The sequence below is a fragment of the Sturnira hondurensis genome, unplaced genomic scaffold, assembly GCF_014824575.4.
Source record: "Sturnira hondurensis isolate 20B ecotype Veracruz unplaced genomic scaffold, ASM1482457v3 Scaffold0002039, whole genome shotgun sequence".
Lineage (NCBI taxonomy): Eukaryota > Metazoa > Chordata > Mammalia > Chiroptera > Phyllostomidae > Sturnira > Sturnira hondurensis.
In genome coordinates, this window is record NW_028074670.1 from 6,755,462 (window position 1) to 6,782,699 (window position 27,238).

A 27,238-nucleotide genomic window follows, 5' to 3' on the forward strand; every position below is an offset into this window, starting at 1 on the left:
CACTTAAGCCTAAAAACATACAATGGGGAAGGCAGTGCAGCCCTGTGCCTGAAAGGGCAGGTTCCCCGGGTGATCAGGCCTAAGAAAGAATATGTAGAAATCCTGTGAAACCTGCTTTGTTTAGAATGTTCTCATTTAAATGATAAGGGTCCAAGCAAGAAGTTTGTTCCTCAAAGTTTTATGGCTCTTTAGCTATCTGACCCTGACTGAGAATAAGCCCTCATAGTTCTTTGTGTGGTATCTATTGTTTGATCCTTACCTGTATTCCTGTGCAAACAAACCCAATAAAAGCCCCTTGAGAAAGGAGCTCTTGGCCCTTCCCCTTTGAGGGATTGGCCACCTCTCCTCCCCAAGCAGATCATGTCTTGGTTGTGTTTCACTTTCATCCGTGGTGGACAGGGGACTTTGCGGGGAAAGTTGCCTCCACAAATATTGGTCTGTAATTTTCTTTTTTTATGGTGTCTTTGGCTTTAGTGTCAGGTTATTGGTGGCCTCACAATGTAAGTGTTCCCTCCTTTTTATTTTACTTTGGAAGAATTTGAAGAGGATTAGTGTTCATTTCTTTAATGTTTGGCAGCATTCACAAATGAAATGATCTGAATCTGGGCTTTTATTTGTTGGATTTTTTTTTAATCCTCACCTGAGGAGATGTTTATGATTTTAAAGAGAGAGAAAAAAGAAAGTAAGGGGGAGGGGAGAGAGAGAAAGAAAGAAATATCAGTTGGCACCCTCATGTTTGTGCTCCAGAGGATCAAATCTGAAACATAAATATGTGCCCTGACCAGGGATGAAACCTGGAGCTTCTTTGGTGTACAAGACTGCGCTCCAACCGACTGAGACAAACGGCCAAGGCTGTTTGGGAGGTCGTGCTGACTGATTATGTTTCCTTATTTATGGATCTGTTCAGATTGTCTGTTTCTTCATGATTCAGTATTGTTAGGTTTGTGTTTCTAGAAATGTATCTACTTCCTGTAGGTTATCCAATTTGTTGATGTACAGTTGTTCATATTATTCTCTTATAAGTCCTTTACTTCTGTAAATCATTTGCAATGTTTCCTATTTCATTTATTTCTTAATCAATCTAGCTAAAAGTGTGCTAATTTTTGTTGATTTATTTCAAAAAACCAACTCTTGCTTTTGTTAATTTTTCTCTATTGTTTTTCCATTTTCTGTAGTCTTTATTTCAGATCTAGTCTTTATTTTCTTTCATTAGTCATGGGTTTAGTTATTTTCTTTCTAATTCCTTGAGGTATAATCTTAGCTTGTTGATGTGAGACTCTTTTCCTTATTTTAATGTAAGCATTTACAATGAGGTTACCCTTTTAGCATTGTTTTTGATGCATCCCATATGTTTTGGTAAGTTATGCTTTTATTTTCATTTATCTCAAGATATTTTCAGATTTTCTTTGTGACCCACTGTTTAAGAGTATTATTTAATTTCCAGGTATTTCAACATTTGTCATTATTCCTGATGCTGTTGATTCTAGCTCCATTGTGAAACTAGATATATAATTTAAATATTTTAAAAATTTAATATTTTTTGTGGCCTAAGATGTGATCTATCCTGGAGAATATTCTATACACACTTTAGAAAAATCTGTATTCTGTGTTTTGAATGGAGTGTGCTGTATATTCCTGTTAGGTCCAGTTCATTTATCATGTTGTTCAAGTTTTCTATTTTCCATTGGTCTTCTGTGTAAGTATTCTACCCATTATTAAAAGCAAGGGTATTTCTCTGGCTGGTGTAACTCGGTGGATTGAGTGCAGGCTGTAAAATAAAGGGTCACCAGTTCAATTCCCAGTCAGGGCACATGTCTGGATTGTAGGGTGCCCTGTGAGAGGCAACTTCACAGTGAGGTTTCTCTCCCTCTCTTTCTCCCTCCCTTTCTCTCTCTCTAAAAATATATTTTTTTCTTTTTAAAGGAGGGTATTGATAGCTCCTATTTTTCTAGAGCTATTTCTCACTTCAATTTTGTCCATGCTTGCTTGCCTTGTCTATCTAGGAGCTTTGATGTTTGGTATATAGATGTCTATAATTGTATCTTCTTGCTACATTGACTTTTTAATATTATATAGTGCCCTTTTATGTATGTAGTAACAGTTATGACTTCATGTCTCTCTTGTCTGGTATTAGAATAATCACCCCAGCTGTTTTTATTATTATTATTTGCAGGGAATATTTTTATACCCTTTCTCTTTCAACCTATATGTTTCCTTAGATCTATTGTCACTTGTCAACAACATATAATTGGATATTTAAAGAAATAGTCACTTCTTTTAGTCTTTATGGATTGGCTTTTTGAAGGAAGAACCTTTTACTAATCAACCTGGCATGAAGGCTTATGGTTTCTTCAGGCCTTTATAAGCATGCCTGTTCTCTATGTCTGTGTGTGTTTTTTTTCCCAATCCCCCCATATTCATGGGTGCCTTTAAATTGTCTTATATCCCCTAAGAGACTCACCACTGCCTTTTTCTGAAGTCTTATATGTTCTGTTGTAATCCTCTGCCCCAAAGCTCTTGCTTTTAGGAGCCAATAAGTTTGCAGCCCTCCCTACAGCTCTTACCTTCCCTGGTGCCTGCAAATGCTTCCAGTGGCCTCCAACCTGGTGTCCAAACCATGCCACCACTTCCACCAGTGATCCAAATTAGGCAAGACAGAAGCAGTCCTGTGGGTATCCTCAGAGAGGTCAGGACAATGTGCACGGTTCCACTCTTTCCCTTCCATTACATGGGAAGAACCAAGAATTGACAGCTTCCTCCTGACCATGCTATGCCAAAGAAGGGGCAGGACATAAATAAGCAAAAACATCCAATTTTTTTGTTAGACATTCACTTAGCTGCTAAAATCCTTCATTGATTTCTAGAATTTCCACAAAGCTACTTTATGGTCATTATGTTGTTCGTTTTGTGTTTCCATCAGGGAACAAGGGCCTCGAGTCACCACCTTGTCAATGACCATCCTCAGCACTGGTATTATTTAAAATTACTATTAACAACAGACTTTTGTAGCTTGTGTGATTCCTTTCATTACCTTAAAAAAATGCCATAATCTTTAGGATTAAGTAAGTGCTCAAGAAGAGTAGGTACAAGTACTGGTCACTTTGATTTGGATACTATGTATTGACACAGCACTGAAAATCAAATGACTCATGATCTATTACCAGGTAATTTAGGAACTATAATTTATAAAATCCCAATATTTTTAATGCTTATTATGCTTGGTGATTCACCTTGGTCTACATATTATTTTTTAGGTATGACAAGAAATCATAATATGATAAATGAAAAGATTACAGAAATAACTACTATGTAGGACTAGAGAAGTCAGATCATATTGAGGGCTAAAGTATTCAGGTATCAATTAATGGAAGAGATAGAATTTGGAGATGAGTAAGTGAATATTATATACTAAAGGAAAAGTATCTATAAATAAATATAATAAAGGAGAAGCAAAGATATACACAATAAAGGATGTTAAAATTCAACATCCATTTATGATACAAAACTCTCAACAAAGTGGTATAGAGCAAATACACCTCAACATAAGGTTGCAAATGTTTCCTCCCATTCTGTTGGTTGCTCTTTCTTTTTTTTTTTTGCTGTAAAAAGCATTTTAATTCAATGTAATGGCATTTATTTTTGTTTTTGGTGCCCTTAGTTTTGGCCTCAGATTCAAAGTCATCACTAAGACTGATGATAAAGAACTTACTGCCTATGTTTAATTCTAGGAGCTTTATTTCAGGTCTTACATCCAAGTCTTTAATCATTTTGAATTAAATTATGTGCACAATAAGATAGCTCAGTTTCATTCTTCCACATGTGGCTGTCAAGTTTTCCCCATACTATTTATTGAAAAGGCTGCCCTTTACCCATTGTATATTTTGGCTCTCTTGTCATAATCATATATGCATAAGTTTCTTTCTGAGCCATTAATCTGTGTGTTTTATGCCAATACCATACTGTTTTTATTACTCTAGCTTTGTAATATAGTAGTTTGATATGAGAGAAAGTTATGTCTCCAAATTTGTTCTTTCTCAAGATTAATTTGGTTATTTGAGGTCCTTTGTGGTTTCATAAAAAAATTTAGGCTTGTTCTATTCTGTGAAACATTATACTGAAAAATTTGATAGTGATTGTATTGGATATGTAGATTGCTTTGGGTACCATGGAAGACTTAATGATATTCTAATCCATAAGCATGTAACATCTTTCCATTTATTTGTGTCTTTAATCTCTTTCAACAGTACCTTATAGTTTTCAGTGATTTCCCTTCCTTAATGAGATGTATTCCTAGGTATTTTATTGTTTTGTACATTACAGAAAATTTTTCCTAATTTCTCTTTCTTATAGTTCATTATTAGTGTAGAGAAACACAGATGATTTTTGCATATTATTTTGTATATTGTAACATTATTGGATTTGTTTATTAGGTCTAACAGTTTCTTTTTTAGAGATTTTAGGGTTTTCTATATATATCATCTGAAAATAATAAGTTTTATTTCCTCCTTTCTAATTTGGATTTTTTTTTCTTTTTCTTGCTTAATTGCTCTGTTAAGGTTTCCAATACTTCATTGAGTAAAATTAGCCAGATTAGGCATCCTTGTTTTGGTCCTGATCTTAGAGAAAAAGTTTTACAACATTGAGTATATTGTTAGCTGTGTATTTTTTCCTATATGAGCTTTACTAAGTTTACATACATTAAGAGGGCAGGATAGTGGTAATAGGACCTAATGATTAGTGTTAAAAATCAGCTTCTACTTTTAGTGTTGCTTTTCCACCTGATTGTTCTTAGCCTGGGTGGAATTTTTCATCATCCAGTGGTGGTTAGAAGTGTTTTGAGCCTAATCATGTCTAAATAAGATTTTGGACTATGCTGCTCTCCTTCTATAAGACCTCAGTCTCTTCTCCTTAAGACTTTGCACCTAAGCTAGTGCAAGCATAGTCCCAATGTGTTACTACATTGCTCAGAAACACACATATTTTACCAGAAGTCGTCTGGAGACATATTGTAACTTGCAAACCTGTAGGGCTCACTTAAATGGGAGGATTTGGGGCACTCAGATGAGTATTTGAGATCCCTTTCTCCCGCCTCAGGCCATAGCTGAAAGACTGCTACTCACTCCTTCCTAGTAAAGGGACAAATGCCCTTTTTTTTTACAATTTAGATTAAAAAGCTTTGAAATAAAATATTTTGAAATCAATGGGTATATATTGGATTCAGTTTCTCTCTGAGAATTCATTAAGTTTCTTAACTTTAGCCCGGGGCTTAACAAGGCCCACAAAAATCTAACACATGACTTTCTCACTTTAAATTCTGTTGGAAAGTAAATAAAAATAAATGAAAGATATAAAACAATCAGTTCCTGGACTTTAAAGATGACTCAGAGATTTCTTTATTTATTACCCATTTGCTCCCCCAATTTCTAAAATCCAATGAACATTTTAACCACTTTTCAAGAAGCTGTTCTGAAAAAGTATGCCTTTTCAGCAAGAAGCTGTTGTTTTATTAAGTATGCATTTAAAGAAAGAAAACATTCTTCATATGTCAAGATTAAATGTGTTTATTTGAGTTAGTAGGTACAATGCCATATTAGATACCAGCACTCCAAGCTACACCTATGTATCTGCCTCTAAACCTTCACACATTGTCAGTTTCTGTTCCTCTAACATTCCACCACTGGGCCTCCTATTTCTAGCAAAATCATAGTTCAATTTTTTTTTAAAAAAGTAAAAGCAAGATTGATCACTGTATTGTGCTTCCAGTGCCCCCAGAAGGATAATTGTCTCAAATAAATGTTTGTTTTCAGTGAAGGGGAAAAATTGATAGCATGAGCATTAGTAATGACACTACTGGAAGAGAAAGAACAGAATACAGATTAAAAGAAGCATTTTAGGCTGGACGAGTTAGTTTCCCCTTAGTAAAAAAATCCACATAGTGTGGATATGACTTCAAAGTTAAGTTGTTCCATTTGTGGGCCACACACTTAAGCGTATTGGCTAGTACATTTTTGCACTGACACAGAAGCAATACAAGCTTTATGTTCTACCATTACACTTCCAGATTTTTCATTTACTATACCTGCCAACCTAATGATTCTTGCATGCATTAGAATTTGCTCTTGTAGTGTTAAGTTTATTTTCCCCATCCCTCCCACTCCCGTAAACATCGCAATACGAACTCTTCACCCAACTGCATGAGAATGTTGCAAAGAACAGCTCTGTGCCACCTCAGGACAGGACTTCCCTGTCCTCTGCCCAGGCTTATAGATGGATCAGTAGTACTGATCACATCTCATCTTCATGCAAACAGACTCTGCTCCCATAATTTCCCCATGCCAGAGGCATATGAGTCGGCAGGTATGCATTACAAAAAATGAATTTAAAAAGAAAAGGAAAGAAAAAAAAAAGAAAGAAAAAAGATTTCTTGTTAAAGCCTATCATTCTAGAAGGAATCCATTGCTTTGAATTCACTTAAGGCCTGTACAGGCGAAATGTGTTTCTTCTGAGAACCTCGTCTAACTCGTGTCTGGAATTCTTCAGGCTTTTCTCTCTTCACAAGGGGCTTCTTCTCTGGAGCCTTCATCTTCCAAGACACAACAGGTGAGTTGACAGCTGCTGTCCCATAGACCTTCTGGTATTTGGTTGAGGCCACATAGGATGCTTTTACCGTGAGGACAACAGCATTCATCAGGTTTTTCGCTGCCTGGATGAGCGATGTAGCACTGTCCAGCTAGAGTGAGATACACATGGGTTAGTCAAGGCACAACACTCACAAAATAGTGGTGCAGCTTCACAGTAAAACAATGCTTTGTCTGTGCAAGTACACAGCGGTGTCCCAAAGCAAATATCACACAGTAAGGTGAACGAACTATAAAGCAGTCACCTATCTTCTCCCATCCCTCTTCCCAAGATAAAAATTAAAAAAAGATATTCTGTGATGCATAGTTCATTAAAATCCTAATACACATAAAGTAAAAGCCCTCTTTAGAGTGTGTAAGAATTCCAATATTTACAAAAGGTTTTCAAAGTACAGTACCTCATGTTATTACATTAGGCTGATTGGTAATGGTCTCAATTACTCAAATATTTAAAAAACATTTAGCAGGCACTGGAAAAAGGGTAAGAGATTCCATTATAATTGTATGGTCCCCCGGTGGGATTATGCCTCTATTTACAGATTATTTCTCCACCTTGAATTTAGGATTGGTAAGGATGCAAGCGGTTCATAAGAGGAACACTTATGGGTGTTTTGTCTTTTGCTTAAGTGTTTTTTAAGCTTGAGTATCCATTTAAGTATTCCCAGGTCTTGAAAATACCTCCTATAAGAGCCTCAATATCTGTGCTAGGTTGTTGCCGGTCAGAGAGCATTCGGTGAGACCCCTGAGACCACGTGTTAACGAAAGACTGACTGAGCACTACGTGCCAAACACTACTGTCCGAGCCCATTTAACTCTCACAACAATCTGTAAAGGGGCAATAATTGTCATTGCTCCTTCATGATGAGAGGACTGTCACATGCAGAGGTCTCGTAAGTCCTACAGTTTCACACAGCTTAAGTAATGAAGTCCTTACAGACTGTATTACTGCACCATTCTGCCACACTATTGGGCAGGATAACCTCAAAAAGGCTACGACGAGTCACAACTCAGAGCACAGTAGGTGTAGAAGCTCATCCTCAGACCCTCAGGCCAGGAAATTTTTTTAGGTTACCTCTCTTCTGCTTTTAGTTAGATGATGTGGTATCTGCTGTATATTAGCCCATTCAATATGTTTCAACCTTTTTTTCACTTCCTGAACCATAGATGCTGACAAAATCAAAACTGCATTTCCCAGACTCCCTTTCAGCCATATTTCTATATGCAACTTAGTAATGGGAAAGAATTAACAGTAGGAATGAGATTATGATTCCAGCCTCAGGGATGCTTGAGTGACTAAGGATATGTATCCATTGCATTCAGATGAGGGATCCAAGGACGTTCCTAAGCAATGTTGTTCCTAGTTTTTGACATGATTTCTTGTCTAATCTGTAACTGATGGGCTATATCTGCATTAGAGAACTGGAGGCTAGGCCTACAACCTTCTGGGCGCAAGGAGATTAGCCAAGTATTTAAGCTGAGGGACCCCAAACACTGTGGCTTTCCTGTTTCATGCAACCTGCACTCACTTTAGCTTCTTGTCATTTCTTAAGATCAAAACATGTCCCAAGTAGTGACCAACAACACGCAGATCTCTGTTCCTCATTCACTGTGAAAGCTAAATAAAATTATGCTGATTTAAAAAATATGTTATAACAAATAAACTAAATTCTTTCACCATTGAAAACACCCATACAGTCAGATTAATTGGGGGGAAATGGAAGATACTTTTTCTGTATGAATTCTTTGCAATGTCATAGAACTGAGGTTCCACCCCTAAAAAAAACAAGATTATACATCAGTATTACCTGGGCCTCACATTAATATAGAGAAGCAAGGTAATTTGTGGATTAGAGCCATGATTCAGCAAATATCATAACTGACTGCTTTATGAATTAAATCAACCAAATGGACAGAGTAACCACATACTTTACCACTTCTATTACGCTGCACAACGTACATATAGATCAAAATAACTGCTTACCCCAGACTAGTTTTTACAGTGTAATTTTCTACAACTAGCTAAGCAAAAGCAAAGTCTAAATTATTCATGTTAATAGAAGAGAAACTAAGCATGGATTAGTACAGGGGTTCTCAAAGTACAGTCTCTGAACTAGTACAGTATCAGCATCACCTGGGAACCTATTAAAAATGCAACTTCTAAGGCCAATCCCAAACTCTCTGATTTAAAAACTTGCATTCCAGGAGATTCTGATGCATGATAACAGTTGAGAACCACTGAATTAATGAAACCCAAAGACCATCTGATGGTTCATGTCATCCAATGATTTCAGAACTTTCACCATGGGTGAATTTGGTAACATAGCCAGTTATCAGACTGGATTCCACTTTTTCATCTTTTCCATTTCATTCTCAGGTAGAAGTATAAATAATGAAGGAAAGAGATAAGTTAGCAAAATGTTGGGACAATTAGATCAGTTGTGGTTTCTTTAGAAGCTAGATACTGTATCCCTTGTCCAATTGATGGTTTCCTGTAAGTCTGTCAGGTTTCAAAAATAAGTAATATTCATTCATGAAGTTAGTGAATTCTATTGTTTGCTATGCTAAAGAGAGGGTGAAATGACATAATAGCAAAGACTGTTGTTTTGATTTGCCTCAGGGCAGTAAAATTAGTAGAAGTAGAAGAAGGCGTGTCTACTGTATTATTAAATGGTTTCAAAAAGCAAATCTTGAGAGAACTGAGTGGATCCAAAGAGAAGAATTACAAGTAATTTGGAGATTTTTACCACAGATTCCATTTTCAGATAGATGGTGTCTATCTAATTCTGCAGCAAAAATAGGATAGCCTGTCTCTTCTTCAGAACCCCTTTGCTCTCCCAGCCTGAAGCAGGAATCCTGTGAATAAACCTAATACATTGGTTGAGAGTGAGACAGCTCTGAAGTATAAAGCCAGTTATTTCATTCAAGCCATCTGGAATCGCAAATACTAATTTGTGGCAAGGCGAAGCGAGGAGGTGAAGGACCTAGCCAGATAAACTTGGAACAAATTTATTCCTAGACAGTAAGCCCAATCTAAAATTAAAAACAAAATTTGACTTTTTTCTTAAAACTTGAATTACAAAAGGATATTTTTCTATATGCTCTATACCTACTTTAATAATTGAGATAATTATCAGTACAATAAAATTTTTAAAATTTAACAATAGGTCTTTCCCCCTGGCCCGTGTAGCTCAGCGGATTGAGCACAGGCCTGAGAACCAAACAACCGCAGTTCGATTCCTAGTCAGGGCACATTCCTGGGTTGCAGGCCAGTTCTCAGCAGGGGACTCATGAGAGGCAACCATACATTGATATTTCTCTCCCTCTCTCCTTCCCTTCCCCTCTAAAGATAAATAAATAAAATCTGCAAAAATAATAAATAAATAAACAAATAAATAAAAATAAGTCTTTGTTATGCTTGTCTGAAATAGTACTGAGTTCTGGTTTCTGGGTGGCACATATTGCTAAAAAATTCACTTCCTAAAAAATACATTAAAAAAAGTAAAGCTACATGACCAGGTGATTTTTTAAAACACAAGGTTTTGTGAAACTTATTTAACATAATTGCATTCTATTTTGTAATTTATCCTGTAGGCATGGCATTTTAAAGCAAGAAATGCAAATGATTCTGGATAAAGTTTTAATAATAATAACCAACATTAATCGAGAAATTAGCAGGTACTTGGCTTTGCCTTGGTCCTTTTAATTAAATTGCCTGATTCAAGTTTCTAAAAACCTTGAAGTGAGGACTTTCATTACCCGCATTCTACAGGTGAACAGACAGACGCCTAGAGATGTAATGTAACTCGACTGTGCAGTAAGTAACTGGCAAAGTCGAGAGTAGGATCGTACCAGCTCTGCCTGAAGCCCACCATCTGAACCGCTACACTATTTCTTTGAAACACCCTTTAACCTCTGGGGGCTTGTTTTTTCAGTGACTACCTGTCATCCAAAATGAACCTATTTCAATCATTACCTCTGTCTGGGTGGAGGCCTGTCCTTTAAACCTGGAAACACCAAGACTATATCTGGTGAGAGCCTTCACCTCACCTGGTCTGTGATGTTCAGCCTCATCCTCAGAGCCTGAATTCTTTATAACTGGATCTCTTGGTCCTGGCTGTGCTCCTGCTCTGGGATCTGCCCTTCCCAGTCTTTCCTGCACTTGAGGGTGGCTTGGATTCTCCCTCATGGAGGCAGTGCCTGGAATCTGAGACTTGCAAATTTCTCTTGTACTTGCTTCGATTCTCTGAAGCACATGCATTGTGCAGCTGTAACGACCGTTTGTATCCTTGGCAGGAGCTCACCTACTCTGACTGGTGTTCTGCTGTGCCCTTCTCTCTGCTGGTTGAGCTGGCTGTGTAACAACCTCAGAAATGGGCCATATCTCAGCTATTCCTCAAGCTTGTCTGTGTATACACTGACCAGACTTTTCCACAATAAGAGACTTGCATTTTTCCTACTTAAAGGCCTTACTATTCCTACAGGATGTCCCATTCAGTTCCAATATTTACTCTAACAGAAGCTGCTAATTTTTACCTACCTTTGAAAATAAGAGCCTAAATTTACCAAATGTGACCATGAGCCAGTCTTGGAAGTAGCTGCCTGAGTTTCCCTTCTCTCATTCAATCTCGCAACCACTCTTGACAGAGAAACACTGTGATGCTCCATCACAATTTAGAGAGCCATACAGCTTATCCAGTACCACTTTACAAATAAGAGATGAAGAAGGCAAGATGTAAATGCAAGCGGCCTAACTCCAGCGCCCAGGAGCTCACTGTGGCTCCATGCTGCTTCGCAGAGCTATGTATAACAGAAGAATCCACAAGCCCCAAATCTAACAAGCTGGGCTAGACTAATCCTCTCTGTTCCAGTTCAGAGGTGTCTACTGTCCCTCACCACAGAAATTAGGCTTCTTCTAATTCTGTCAATATTCTTAAAATATCAAAGTACTATTTTAAAAAAGGCAACAGATGTTTCCTCACATCTTGTTCTATTACAGTACATGAAAATCAAGTAAGGGTGGGAGAGCTGTTTTAAAGCAGTTTTTATGGGGGCTTTTTCTGGCCATATTCCTGCCTCTGTTACCACTGTTCTTAACACCACACAGCTTCTAAACTCTCTACACAATTCTCATTGAGTGCATTCAGTGGAAAGAAAAGACTTTCATGAATTGTGACTCTGCTATTAATTGATATTTGTGCTGCCTAATTCCTTAGGACAAAAGATGAAGTGTGTATAATTTTTTTTACAAAAAAGAATAAAACTGTTACAGACATTCTTGAACAAGTAAAAAGGAAGTTTACTCTCTCTGCATGCACACACCCAAGAAAGGCCATGTGAGGACATGACGAGAAGGTGGCCATCTGCAAGCCAAGAAGAGAGGCCTCATCAGAAACCCACCCTGGTGGACCTTGATCTGGGACTTCTGACCTCCAGAATTGTGAGAAAATACATTTCTGTTGTTTAAGCTAAAAAGAATAGATGAAGAGTGTTATGAAAACGGCTTAAAATAACTAAAAATTTACAAGATCATCTGAAGCATTCTAACACTCCATGTGTGAAGTTCCATGCTATCTCACTAACATGACGTTTATACCACAAGAGGGGTTCAGTGTCCACAGAAACAATTGTGACTGCATGGCTCACACTCTTCTAAATGAAAATGCAAATATATTTCTTGAAATGCTGAATTCTCATTTACTCTTTACTCAAGTCTTTCGCTCCCTCTTCCTACCTACTTACTCACACAAGAATCTCCTCAGACCACTAGTGTGTATCTACTTGTGCCAAATGTGTGATTTAAGGTTGGGTGCACAAACCGACACATAAACTACACAATTTAATGCTCTGTGGTAAGTGCTTTAATAGGACGTAAGGTGTAAAGGCACAGAGAGAATGGGAGATCTACGTTGAGTCAGATGGAGACAGGATAGGAAACTAAAGCTTCCTGGTGGGCATGATATCTAAACACGACTTAACGAATGAAACTAGATAGAAGATTGTTGGTGACTGAATAGTTTAGTAATGAAGGATACTTGTCAAATTTCTAGCTTGTACAACTGGACCTATATTGATGCTCTTAACCCAGGTGATAGAAAGAAGAGAGATGAAAAGGTGCTATAAGGCTAATTTAACTTTGCCTTTTTAAAAGATTTTATTTATTTATTTTAGACAGAAGGGAAGGGAGGAAAAAAGAGAGGGAGAAAAACATCAATGTGTGGTTGCCTCTAGCACACCCCTTACTGGGGACCTGGCCCACAACCCAGGCATGCGCCCTGATTGGGAATAAAACTGGTGACCCTTTGAATCACAGGCTGGTGCTCAATCCACTGAGTCACACCAACCAGGGTGTTAAATTTAGCTTTGTATCTACTGAGTTTCACGTTTACGTGTTGTGTGCAACTATCAAAGGAACAGTTGAAATTATGGAATTGAAATTCAGGTGGCTAGATATAAGAAACCACATAGTAGCTTATATTGGTTTTCCCCATAGTTTCAATAACAGTATTCTGCATATTGCAAGCATCTAATTTATGTCAATTCTAATTTCTTTTTTCTTTAATATTGTTTAGCATTTTTACAGAGCTAAAACAGAATGCTGAAAGAAATATTAAATCCATGTTTTTCTTAGGTAAAAAGTCCACTAAATGTAGTAAAAATTCTCTCAGTGTCATAATTTTAATATAAAAATCAATATTCTTTTAATAATCAAAGATATAACATCATCAAGAGACATCTCAACCATTCCTTTGACAGACAGGGCTACTTTCTATCTGTTAATTAGCAATTACTCTTGATAATAATGGTGAACTTCCTGGGGCCAACCAGCAATAAAACAAATGCAATTTAGACTTAACAGCTGGTTTTAAAAACACACACATAAAAAACCCAGCATAGTCAAACTTGCAAAGTAATGCAAAAGAGGTAGAGGGAAATGCATTGGGTTAATTACATGTAACACAGTAAATGGCTTAGGAGAGGGCCAGACATATAATTATAGAAGAGGATTAAAAATTACACTGAGTTCTACACTAATCCATTTAAAATATGCATGTAGAGATAGATTCATTTCAAGGTTGTATTTCTATTTTCAAAAGGCTTATTATCTATTACCAATAATAAACCACAAATGGCAGTTCATGGAAATCTCAGGGGCCAAGCGATCTGCCCTTGGATTTACAATGCAAGTGCCATGAGGCTACTGGCTGAGGTAAATCCAATAAAATTAACCAAATTCATTTGAAAGTTACTGTGAAATATTATAAAACTGAGAAGTTGGTCTTGACTATCTCAAAAGAGCTTAGAATTCTGAGGAGATGGAATTGAGTCCCATTTAGGCCTACGCTATTTTATTTTAATTTTCTCATGTCAGAGCTGATAGTGTTACTGATTTTGACAATGCTAAAACTGTTCTGCAAATATGGATAGAGTCCATTTTAGCCACCTGCAAGATCTTTTAATGGGAATAATTTATTATTTGACAAGAACATGAAGTATTTTTTATTCCAACTCAAGATGTATTTTTCATTGCTTTTAGAGAAGGAGGAAGATAGGCAGGGGAGGGGCAGGGAGGGGGGAGAGAGAGATTGATTGATTAATTATTGGTTGCCTCTCACAGGCTCTTCAGCTAACATGGGGATTGAACCCTCAATCTAGGCATGTGCCCTGACCAGTGATCAAACCCACAGCTTTTCTGTATACAGGACGATGCTCCAACATGAAGCATTTTAATGGAACTATGCTGTACCTGTTCAGGCCTGGGGCAGTGTTTTGGGGGAAGGAAGTTGTGAAGGGAGAATTGACAATCAAGTGAGAGCAAACACCTTGAGAAACCTGAAATCTTTCCACTGGTCATTTATTTATATTTAATCATTTACTCGAAATGAGTCATAAATTGCTTGCAGGGGAAAAAAAAAAGACTTTGCAATAAGTCAGCTTTGCTGCTAATGAATGGGAGGTTAGAAACCCAGAGCAGTGGTGCCTATTATCTGACATGAAGAACATTTCATGTTTAAAAAATCCATGAGGCTTTGAAGAAGTATTTGATCTCCTTAGGAACTCTGATACATTTGAAGTACCTTGAACTATCTGCCTACTTTTTCCAGTCTATATCAATAACACTCTTTAAAAACTCTAGCAAGTGCAAGAGTAATAAATAGCCCAGGCAAACAAAGGCACAGTGAAAAGGTTCAGCCTAATTGCATCTTTTCCCACTTTATGGATGTTTACACACTTGCAAAGAGGACAATTCCTTTATGGCAAGTCCTCACTTCAGTGTTCTAGTGCACTCTCTACCCCTCATCAAACATCAACAACGAAGTGAGTTCACAAAGGTGAATTCCTTCCTGTTGAGACAGTGACAGTGCTGCACACAGGCAACAACTTGCCACTCACCCCTGTGGTGGCCATGGCAGACACTACTAATCAATCATGGCACTTTGCTCCATCAGAGTCTGCTGGGTGGTAGGGATGGAAAAACTTATCTCCAAGAGGTCACATTTTGACAGAGTTGTCAAAAACAACTTGGTATGTTACCTAAATATTTTACTTTTACTTCTATATTTAAATTAACTCGTTTAATACCTTTTGCTCTTGTTACTACTAATTAGATTACTGGCAAATATTTTTATTTCAATGTTGCATATACTCTTTTGTGTATTTATCACTGACAATATAGTTGTTAATGAATAAAATCATTAAGCAGAAGACACAAGCATTAACATTGTGTAAACCATTTGGGGGGTAATTTTTAATCAGGTGATAAAAATTAGCTGAATATATTAACAAGTATAGTGTCTGAAGTGAGAAATGGCTATCAGAGGTGTGCTGTGATTATTACTAAAAAGGAAAAAGGTTGCATCGAGTCTATTAACATTGGAACATTTACCAATCGCTATTTACTGCTAGTGGTTACTGAGCGGTAACTCCTGTAGAACTGGATTAATTCCAGGGGCATTTCATTTGATTATGGGATCTTGAAAAGCAAATGGTCTACAGCTTTAGGTAGTGGCTGAATCATGATAGAAAGGAGGCCAAGAGATCAGTTATTTCTCCTGCAGTGATTCCTTGAGTGATGACAAGGAGGCGGCAGGCCCTCCACCAGCGCTGAAGGCCAGTTGTTAGGAAGACTGTATGCAATGGCTCCAGGTGAAGTTGGCAAAGGCTTTAGCATTAAAAGCACTGCAATCTCAGCCAGGCTAAGAAAAAATCTCTCCCAGTTGCTGAGAAATTTACCAATTAGCCCTTGGGTAACTTTCTCAACTGGACACACTTTTCATTCTTAATTCATTTAGGTGGGTAGGTAGCGGTTCATCCTCAGCCAGTTCACTGATTAACTGTTTTCATTCGCATTTTTCAATTATAGGTGAGTAAACCTTGGGGACTCCCATGAAGGTTTAATTACAGTCAATAAATTTCCTAAATATGGCTAAGGGCCAGTTTTTCCTCACCATTAAAGGCAGAACAGTCTTTGTTCAACCCTAACAAGGCATTCTGGCTAATGTCAGAATTCCAGGGAGAAGTGGCAATATTGAGGTGTGTTGGCCCTTGGAAAGTTATGAATAGGTATTTGTTTATTTAGGTAGTTCCCTCCTTTTTCTCTATTTTTCTCCCTAATTTTTTTTTTTTTTTTTGCCACACTTAAGGATCTCCTCTCTGGTTTGTCCCCACATGACAACAGAACGATGATAAGCAAATCCGCTGGAGTTCTAACCATAATTGGGAAATATCTCTGGGTAAGAAGACACTCTTTCTGTCACCACCATCCAGGGTTCATACCTCATAGCAACTCTTCAAAAGGCTAAAGCCTCTTTCTGCCTTCCTTATAGGGGAGGCAGCTAGCAGAATATCAGCACCTTTGATTTTTCTATTTTCCCCATTCTCCCTCCTTGAGCAATATCGACATGACTGGAAGACAAATCTAGGACAAGCCTTTGTCTAGGAATCCAAGAGAAATAAGTCTTCATAAACTAAATGAATGAATCACTAATGGAACCCAACTTTGTAGACATGTGCCGATAAGTGAGGAGGGCTAGTTAACACCTTACAAAACACCACCTATGGCCCAGCACCTAAACTGCAACCGTGGAGTGGAGAACAAAGCACGAGAGGCAAGGACCACATCTTTGGGTGCTGGTTGGTGGAGGACTTTGCCTCGAAAGTAAGCATAATCTGAGATCCCTGGTTTATTATCCCTCATCTTTTCACTTCTCTTCACATTCCACCACAAAGAATTGTGTTGTATGGCATTATTCATATGTTGGGGAAAGTCAACTCCCATTCAGCTCATGCCTCTCTCCTCATCAGGTATGTTGAAAAAGCTGGTCGAAGCCTCCACTGCTACCTGGGCCCTGGATGAGAAGAGTAAAGAAGACCAGAAGAGACCCCTTCACCCAGGGACTGTTTGCTGCCTCTGCTCAGGATCCTAGTTCCTTCTTCGTCACCCCTTTCTTCCAAGACCTTTTCATTTTCTTCCCTCTGGTAAGATATTGTCACACTTTATGTTCTGTCTACTATTCTCCCTGTAGCTCCCAGCCTTTCATGTCCTTTCTTGTAGTAAATGAAAACCTGGGCTCTGGACTCCAAGCCATAGTTCAAACCATGATTGGACTGATCACTGGCTATGTGATCTTGAGAGCGTTACTTACTCTAGCTCTACCTCAAGTGTTTAATCTTTGAAATAAAATTAAAACATTTATTTAGTCTTTAGGTATTAAATGTGATAACGTCCTTAAAGCTGAGTGTGTGGCAAATGGTGGGCCCTTAGTGAATCTTAGCTTTTTATTGTTATTGTGATTTATCTTTTCTTAAATCACCATTTCAGTTAAAAAACTGTTTTTAAAATTATATTTCCCCATTTCCAACTCTTCCCTTTTACTTTCTCCTTTCAAGTCCTACCCCCATCAGCATTTTGGGTTCTCTCCAACCCTCTTCTTACTGAAGATTCTTACTGAATCTACGTAGTACCTTGGCTTGCTCTCAGTGCCTGAATGTTATGATTTTAACATGTTAGGGATAAAGGCATAGAGAAGTTTACAAGGGGAATAGAAAAGCACCAAAAACACCTGTATCTTTTCTAGTTCTACTATATTTTTTAAAAAGATTTTATTCATTTATTTTTTAAAGAGAGGGGAAGGGAAGGAGAAAGAGAGAGAAACATCAGTGTGTTGTTGCTTCTCATGTGGCCCCCCAATGGGGACGTGGTCTGCAACTCAGGCATGTGCCCTGACTGGGAATTGAACTAGCGACCCTTTGGTTCACAGCCTGCCCTCAATCTACTGAACTACACCAGCCAGGGCACTAGTTCTACTATATTCTTTACTGAAAGAAAGAAGGGATTTAGCACAAGAAAACAAGCATTTTGTGTAAATAGTGTGACACCCCAAATATCTAAGAACATTCAGGGCTTGTAGGATTGGAGGAAGACTAATGGTAGAAAATCAAGAGAGCTCTAATAGGAGATACAGAGAAGAAAATTTAGCCTGGGAAAAAGATGTTTAAAGGTCTAATTTAAGAAGAATAAAAAGAAATGTTATATAATATTTTACCCAACCAATTGTAGGGCCCAATTCCAAAAATACAAGCTGTTCATTTTTGGTTAAGATCTTATTTCTAGATATTTATTACTAATAAGAAAATGATGCTACCTGAAAAGTTTAACACTTTAATTCACTAAAATCTTATACTGTTGTCAGAATTCAGTTGAGAGCACCAAATGCCTCAAAAAATGGGGCCCTTCTGGCTAAAATGGCACAGCAAACATTGAATACCAACTTCCCAAGCCCCGTGCTTTGTCTCCACAAAAACGCACATTTGGGTTCTTAATCTATTTTTCTATGAGATGGGCTATTTTTAATCTCTACCTCAGTCTTGAACCTGCCCTCTACAGCTAAGGCTGCCCTATGTCATCATTAAATCCATCAAGAAACTTGAAGTACTGAATCTACATGTTCCTTAGAAGTCTGTAAAAGCCCCATCCAACCAGCTTCCCAGATCATGAGTAAATCAATTTTATGCCATTTGGCTGTATGGTGCTCACATTTATTAACTAAATAAGTTAGCAAATGGCAGATTTTTAAGAAAAGTTCTAAAGAAAAAAATCTAAGATGAATAAAATTCAAAATATGAGGAAGGATATTGCCTGGACTATCACCTAGAAAGACCAGGGAGAGAAAGCAAGTAGAACAAAAAACCCACAGTGGACAACATTAACATAAGCCATACTTGTTATTGTTCCAAGCCTCTTCCAGAACTAGTAAACAAGGATGGGCAATGTGTGCCTGGTTGCTGTCATTTCTTCATCAGTATCTTTAGAGGGTATGCTCAATCAATAACAAAGGGGGTATGCTTTGTTCTATTCATTCTAGAAATAGTCTCACAATTCTCAAAACAGCCCAGGCAATCGCTAATGATTGAGGAAAGCTAGCAGTCAAAATAAAAACCTATTCACCATCCCCTATGTTCTATCCCCACAAAGGTGATGCTTTGATTAACAGTAATATATTAATATTATTTCTCCTTTATTATCATTTTCTTCTCACATAATTCACAAAGAATTATCTTTTAAATATAATGCAGAAAATTGAAGTGAAATGATAGAAATATGTATAACAAAATAATTCACTAACAAAATTTCAACTCTTATTATAGAAATGAGCATTGCAACAAGAAGAAATGAATGTCATTATTCAAGGATTCATAAGAGGTCCAGTATAATGTACAGTTTAAAACCAGTAATTTTAATTAAATTAGTTCTAAATTTGAGCAGTTGATTCATAGCTTTTTATAATTGAACACATTTTTCTACCTACTTTTAAACATTTTTTAGTAGACATAGAATAATACCCTTCAAATTTTTTTCTTTCTTCCCGTTCACTGCTTTTCCCATTGTAAAATGTATACTATCTGACAGTTTTATCTTGTATTCAAATAACTTCCAAGTGCTCACATGGTCAGTGTGTGCACTGTCACACATTCAGGTGGAGATTTTCTACCTTTAGTTCAGAAGATAACTCAATGGGTTGTAAGCATTAAGTCTTTAACTTCCATTGAGATCATACTTCACATTCTTGCATGAGTCCTTACTTTCACAGATAAGACCTTTGACATGTAGAGAATGATCTAAGCTTCTGAAGAGCTTTCTTTCCGACTCCTCCTAATATGCTGGAAATAGACAAAAGCTCTACAATTAACACCACGCCTCTACCCAAAATCTGTCCCTCCTATGGTCTTCCTACTTCATTATTGGCAACACAACTATTCCAACTCTTTAGGTTAAAATCGAAAAATCTTATGTTACATCTTGTTCTCTCTGACCCAGGATCCAATATGCCCTTATATCCTGTCAACAGCATCTTTGAAATACATGCATTATTTGACCTCCTATCACCTTCTCCAATGTTACCACCGAGGCCAAGTCATCAGAATCTCTCATCAAGATTGTTCAATGTTTTCCCCTAGCTTGCTACCTTTTTTTCCCACCTTTTACCCCCCTTTAGTCTATTTTTAAACAAGAGTCAGAATGATCCTGTTAAGTAAACTTACATAATGTCACTTTTCTTCTTAATATTGTCCAGTGGATCCCCATCACAATCTGAATCCAAAGCTATCAAAGTGGTCTTCAAGGTCGTATACTCTGTTTCCCAATAGTTCTAGTGTCTTCCTTGTTAACTCCACTCCTAAATACTAGTTAGTCCCTTGGCTATTACTCAGACAGACCAGTCATGCCCACACTTCAGGATCTTTGTGTTTTTATCTCTGCCTAGAATGCTCTTTCCCCAGATACCTGTAAGTCTTGGTCCCTCACCTTCATCAAGTCTTTAAGCAAATAGCAACATATTAGTAAAAACTTCACTTTTCAAATTGCAACTCCTTTCCTACCCTTATGTCCTCAATTTGCTCCCCTTTCTCTGTTTTAATATTTCTTTTATAAATTCATAACCATCTAATCAAATGTTAGGTTTATTTTCCCCCATCCACTATTATATCTCAAATACCTAAAACAGGGTCTAGCATACAGTCTCTCATAGATGTTTGTTAAACATTACTAAATAATTGCATCTTTATAGTTGAGAAAAATAAAAGGTGATGGGATTACCCAAAGACACAAAAATAGGTCATAACACCTAGGGTTCCATACCCAACTCCCTCATGACTCCTCTTCATTCTTCTGTGGAAGATCACTAAATAGCATGATACTGACAGAATGGGAAATTTAGGGACGCAATAGAGAAAGTAAATTTCAGCTAAATCTTATGCCTCTTCCTCTTACTGTGCCCTCAGTGGTAGAGATTCAGAATTAGGCCTTGCTTAGAAAATAGCCGCTGTTTTATTTGTTTTTATTGCTTTCTTTCATTGTATAAAATTACAAGCTTTTTAAAAAGATATTTCCCATATTAATAATATCAGCATCTGTGAGGCACTGAGCTGTGTTTGCTAGGTAAGTGCTGATGTCTTCGTAAATTATCTTTAATTTTCAAATGATATATAAGTTATAGTACTATCATCCCTTTTTTGAATATGAGGAAACTGAAATAGAGAAAAGTTAACTTTTTTTTGTAAACTTGGGTTCACAAAATTTCTACTAGTATTAGTTCACTGTGATACCATCTTTCCTGACCAGGACTTTACTATGGGCTTTGTCTGCTTTGCATTTTCTTTTTAAGATTTTTAAATTTATTTTTAGAGAGAGAGGAAAGGAAGGAAAAAGAAAAGAGGAGAAACACGGATGTGTGGTTGCCTCTCTACTGCCCCCATCTGGGGTTACAGCCCGAAACCCAGGCATGGGCCCTGGCTGGGAATCAAACTGGTGACACTGGTTCAGAGGCCAGTATTCAATCCACTGAGCCACACTAGCCAGGGCTGCTCTAAATTCTTTATTTCTGGCTATTGGTGTCATTTATCTGGAGCTAAACATGAGTTATGGTGCATATTAACTGTTTACATGATTCAGTCATGTGACTAAACAGTAGATGATGAATTTCCTTATGGCAACAAGGGAACAAACGTAACACCAATTTCCAATCTTGCAATCATGATTCACATGAGATAAGAATTAGGCAAGTAGCAGTGACATTATCTTCTACTCACTCATTTTCTTTTCAGCAACAAAAAATGTCATCTACCTGTTCAAAAAAACTTGATTAACTTACATCTAATTCTTTTTTCTAGCTACCATATATATCACTTCCTATTTAACTAAACAGGTTAAAGATAATAAAATATTAATTCTTAAATTTAAAATAATAAAACAATAATTTAAAATAATAATTTAAATTAATATTAATTTAAAATAATGATAATTTAATTTTGAATAATATATTTTAAATAATAATTAAATGTTATTAAAATAATAATGGTATAAAATAATTCTAAATAATAAAATATTAATTCTAAATTTTTATATTGCATTTTAGTCTGTCATACAGTGGGCACCATGATATAATGTGAGGTTGATATAGTTTTTAAAAACTATATATGTGTGTGTACATATACAATACATATATATGTATTATTCTAATATACATACATATATATACACACACATATACACATATTAGAATGTGTTCAATTACTAGTCTATGGAAGACAGAGCTCAGTAACTTCCTTATATTGCATAAAGCACAAAATTATCCATTGGAGTAACTGGCTCTAATCTTGGCTATGCCAGTTAGACTATAAATTGAGCTTAGTAATACCAATATATTTCATCAAATATTCGGAGACCCCATATTTAAAATACCTTTTAAATTTTAAATCAGTATGTCAGTATAAAATATTACTGCATAACTTCTGGTCAGTTTTTTGGAAGACCTTTGGAAGTTCTTTTAGAATGTTCATCATAATATATTGCTTCACCCAGGAAACTCAGGCCCAAAAAGCTCTGCACAGGGAAGGCTATCCCACTAGATAACAGGTTAGTGTGAGGGCCCCGCAAGCCCTAGAAAAACAAGAACAAGTTACTTTCAAGAGGAGGTAAGCTTTTTCTTTCACATGACATGGTGCATGACTAGGGATGAAGTACGGGTGGGGAGGTCTAGCTACAATCTCATTTTTCCCATTTATGAAGAACGGCCAAGAAATATGATTCTCAAAAGACATAACACATGGGAACCTTCTGTCAGAGACCTGAAAATTGTCTATGGAGTGCAGCCCAAAAAGAGATATAGAAAGTCAACCAAAACTGAAGATAAACCATTCTTGTGATATAAGCCAGTTCATCCATGGAGCTGTCTTTCGTGATTCCAGCTCAGTGCTGCTAGAATCAGATAGTTAGTTACTTATTTGCTGCTTTCTCTTCAAAGGATTTATATGCCAAAGTTTTGTCTTCAGTGTTAGACTTCTGGCTACTGATGAACAAGTACTTCCTAGTTATTTACTGTCATGTTTTTTGCATTAGCCACATGGGACTGTGTGTACAACATGTCTCCCGTGTGTAGTCAGTTAAGTGATGAATTCAGTGTAGGCTGCCTCCTCTACTGGCTTGTAAAACTGGCCTCCTGGCAAAAGTGGATTAGTACTTCTCTTTATTGGGTTAATGTACTTGGAATATTTTCCAGCTTCAATTCACATTGAGCATCCCAAGCAATTAAATCTTTTGTATATGTTACATCACACAATCCTCATGTAAAAAAAGTGATACATCAATTTATCCTCGTTCTTTAACAGGAGAAGAAATGTGTTGGCTAATAAGACAATTATTAGGGATTTAAATGCATGACTTCTGTTCCTAGGTACAGGGTATTTATAGCTATATACTTAGCTTTGACAGCTTTTAAATAAAATGAAAAATGGAGGGCATTTAAGGGGGTTCCCTTGAGAAGCTAGGATACTTCTCCAAAGAGGTGTCTGCCAGGACTTGGCCTGGTTTGGAACCTCACAGCCTATTTCTTTAAGAGTGACTGTTTTTTTAGGGAGACACAGCAAAAGCACCAGAGGGTTCTGCTCAGTCTAAAACTGGAAATGTCATTTCTTTTGTCCAACAAAGAATCTCTATAGATGGGCATCATACCACCTGTTTCTTTACAAAAGATGTTGAGCTGTACAAGAAATTTTAAAATCACAGATTAAAGGCCAGTCTTTCAGGCAAAAGACTGAAAATACATAACAGTATTGCCAAAAATCATAGAAAAATATTAGTGGTTCCCTTGAAAGAAAGCCTCAAATCTATGAAATTTGAAAACTTCTTTGAAAAACAAAAAAATGTTTCATGAACTTCCAAGGAAATGACAACTTTTAACCAGTAAAGAATGATAAACGTTGAAGGGCCAGAGAGAGTCTGGTACAGTACCTGCCCTTACTAAAAATCATGCTTGATATTAAGATGAACATTTCCTCAAGGCATAATCCCTATCTTGGAGTCCTATGAAGCTATCCTTTGACAAAGTTAAATCACCTCCATATTTATAATGAGATGTAAAGGCTGCCTCATTATTTCTTTACCCAATACACTAAAAAATGCCAAGGGAAATTCTTCAAATACACTACAGCTACATCTTTGAAAGAAAGTAATCTCTTTTATAGCTGGACTGCATTACAGCTCTCCACTTTTCTCTTTAAAACATTAATACTAAGGTATGAAATGTCCTATTTCTACCCATAACTTGCTTGATTTCAAGGGCTCACCTACATTAATTTCAGCATCACAGAGCTAAATATCACCTTAAAAATACCTGCATAAATAATTTGAACTTCAAGGACACCATCAGCCTGCTGCATTTCTTCATATTATTTTTTAAATATAAAGTATTACTGTTTAACTTCTTAAAAATGTATGTATTTCTTATCTCATCAAAAAGAGTAATATACAGAGATATATTACAATAGCTAAGCTAATACGCAATGATATGTACAAAGGATTTATTTTTTTAAAGTGCTATGAAAACAATTGAATTGTTTTAACCTCAATACCCTTATTTGTAAAAAGCAAGAAATTGAAGTAATTTCACCTTGTCTAAAGCTTTCAACAATATTCTTGCTAAAGCCTTAATTGCCTTCGAGAGTAAAAATACCTGTGTCTCCAAGACAGGAAGATTTGGGGTAACTAAGAATAGTGGTTAAAGACCTTTAAAAGGTATATTAAAATATGGCCAGAGGATAATTGTGATAGGCTCTCTGGAGTCTTGCTCTAGGAAAGTTCTCAACCGCACTCTGATGTCAGGCTTAGAGTGGGTATTTGGCACAAGACACTGGGATCATTGTACCTGCCCTTCTCCTCCCTTCCAGAGGGAAGAGGTAAATGCCTCCATTTCAGATAGTCTGTGTGTTCTAAGTAAAAGGTGAAGATTTCAACCAGACCTGTGGTTCTCATCCCGGGCAATTCCTTCTCTCCATCCCAGGATATGTTGGGCAATGTCTGAGGATATTTTATTATGACTACAGGGAGGGGAGTTTGCTACAATCAACCAGTGGGGAGATACCAGAGATGTTGCTAAACATCTACAGCAAAAAACCACAACAAACCCTCAAAACTAAGAATTATCCAGACTAGACTAGACTAAAATAGCTAAATGGAACAAGCCAAGAAATTTTTTAGGAAAGGGTCAAAACTAATGTCAAGTTCTAGAAAGCTCTTACTGCAGCTCATAGGGCTTCCCCATCCATTTCCTAGACTAGCATCTTTCAAAATGCGATCCACGTGTCAGGTGCATCAGAAACATCTAAGAATAAAATATAGATTCCTGATCTCTGATGTGAGTTTCATAACTGAAAGCAGAGCCTAGGAATCTCCATTTTAATCTGTGACTCATGTGATTCTTCCATAAGTTAAATATGAGAACCACGACTTCATTGTTCTGTTATGGCCATTCCCTTCTGCATTTCCAATGATTACCCATCTGTAGGCAATTCTTCTGAGACTCTCAATGACAAGACCATGTAATCTCGAGCAGGGAAGGATCTTGCCAGTTGTTAACTGCTGCATGGTCCATGGCTCAACTGGGGTCAACAGGAAAGAGAACAAGAGAGCACCCACATCATGCAAAAGGCTATCTTTTACTAGAAGAGACAAAATAATAAAAAAAAGCTACCCATTTATTTAGTATTTCTCCATTCTAGTTTCTGTGCTAAGTGTGTAGCACCTATTAACATATTTAATTTAAATAACACTGCAGTAAAGTAAGCATGAATATCATTAGCACTTTATAGATGCAAAAAAGGGACTCACATTAAAAAAGAAAACTGCCCAAGGTCACACAGTGACCATTGAAATTCAGAATTCAATTCACGTTCCACTTAATGGTGGTCATACATGGGCAAGAAATGCAAACTCATGCCTAACTCCCCAGTTTTTCTCTTTTTCAGATTCCTCACGTGATGTCAGAAACAGTTGAAGTGGAGAAACAGATATTCCTGCAAAACCTCTTTAAAGAAGGCTAACACAGGTAAATATAACACTGTTTTACCCTCTAACCTCCTTTCTTCTTCCTGTGTGGAAAATGGTAAGGTAGAGAATTAGCAGTCATCTTGGACCAAAAAATGAACTTGAGAATAGTAGTCCCCAATTAAGTAGAGCAGGTCAGAAGGGGTCTGAGTCCTTGGGGTTACTGTACTGACCCTGAACTACATATAGACCTAGATGAGAGAAAAACAACTCTATTTGAATGATTTGTCATCTGCAGTTGTAATTACACCTAATTAAAACACGTGCAAGGTTTTATAAAATTACTATTATTGGGCATTAATAATTTAGGATAGTTAATTAAAAAGCAAAATTTCACACCTAAATATAATTAACCTTTTAATACATCATAACCTTCATGTGTGAGGGCAAATGAAACTAACTATGCCACTGTGGCCCTTTCAAATTTTAAAAAAAAAATAAGTAGCTAATTTGACTAATTTAGTTCTTTTGAAAGAAATTGTGTGTTTTCATACCATAAAACTTAAAAAAGAAATCTACTTAACGTACCAGAAAACATAAAGTAAATTACAAAGCTATTTGCTAGCTGGAAAAAATGACTTGATCTTTGGTCCCAAGTCTTGATGCACTTTGAAATATAATATTTAAAACAAAGTCAGGTACTTTCAGGAAGGAACAAATGAATAATAGACCAGAATCACTGATTAGGATTTTTTGGTATAACTTATTGCAAAGGCAAAAGAAATGGCAAAGAAGCTATTGTATTAAGCACACATTATGTGCTCATGGTGCAAAGAACCAGGGGGAAAATGATCATTCAGATGCATCTCCTGTCTTTATGGAGCTTACAGACTAATTGGGAGACATACAGTTAAATGTTATTACATTGTGGTGTCGCATCAGGAATGACAGATCTCATCATGCTGAGGGACAATATCAAGGCAGCCTTCCTGGAAGCACTGCAATATACCAGCCACTAATTCTGTGACCTCCAGGAAGTTACTTAATTTCTCAGGACCTCATTTTCCTAATATTTTTAATGGAGATAACAGTGTCTTCTCCATAGGATGACTGGGAAACAGACTGCATTAAGGCATTTAAAATGCTTAGCACAGTGCCTGGAACATACTGGGCCCACAATGTATCTTAGTATATTAATAATTGCTATTTACTATATGCAGTTGCCCTATGGTCCAAGTGGCATTACTATTACAATTTATAAATCAAAAGAGAAACCACGGAGGTT

At 36.9% G+C, this 27,238-nt stretch overlaps 1 protein-coding gene across 1 annotated transcript in view; it reads right to left on the bottom strand.

Moving 5' to 3' along the window:
- Positions 1-5,545: 5,545 nt before the first annotated feature.
- LOC118982521 (catenin alpha-2) overlaps positions 5,546-27,238 on the bottom strand; it is a 100,864-nt gene continuing 79,171 nt past the window's right edge. The window contains exon 9 of the mRNA XM_037039617.1: positions 5,546-6,730. Within this exon, the coding sequence (XP_036895512.1) occupies positions 6,443-6,730 (288 nt within the window). The 3' untranslated portion in view covers positions 5,546-6,442. The remainder of the gene's footprint in view (positions 6,731-27,238) is intronic.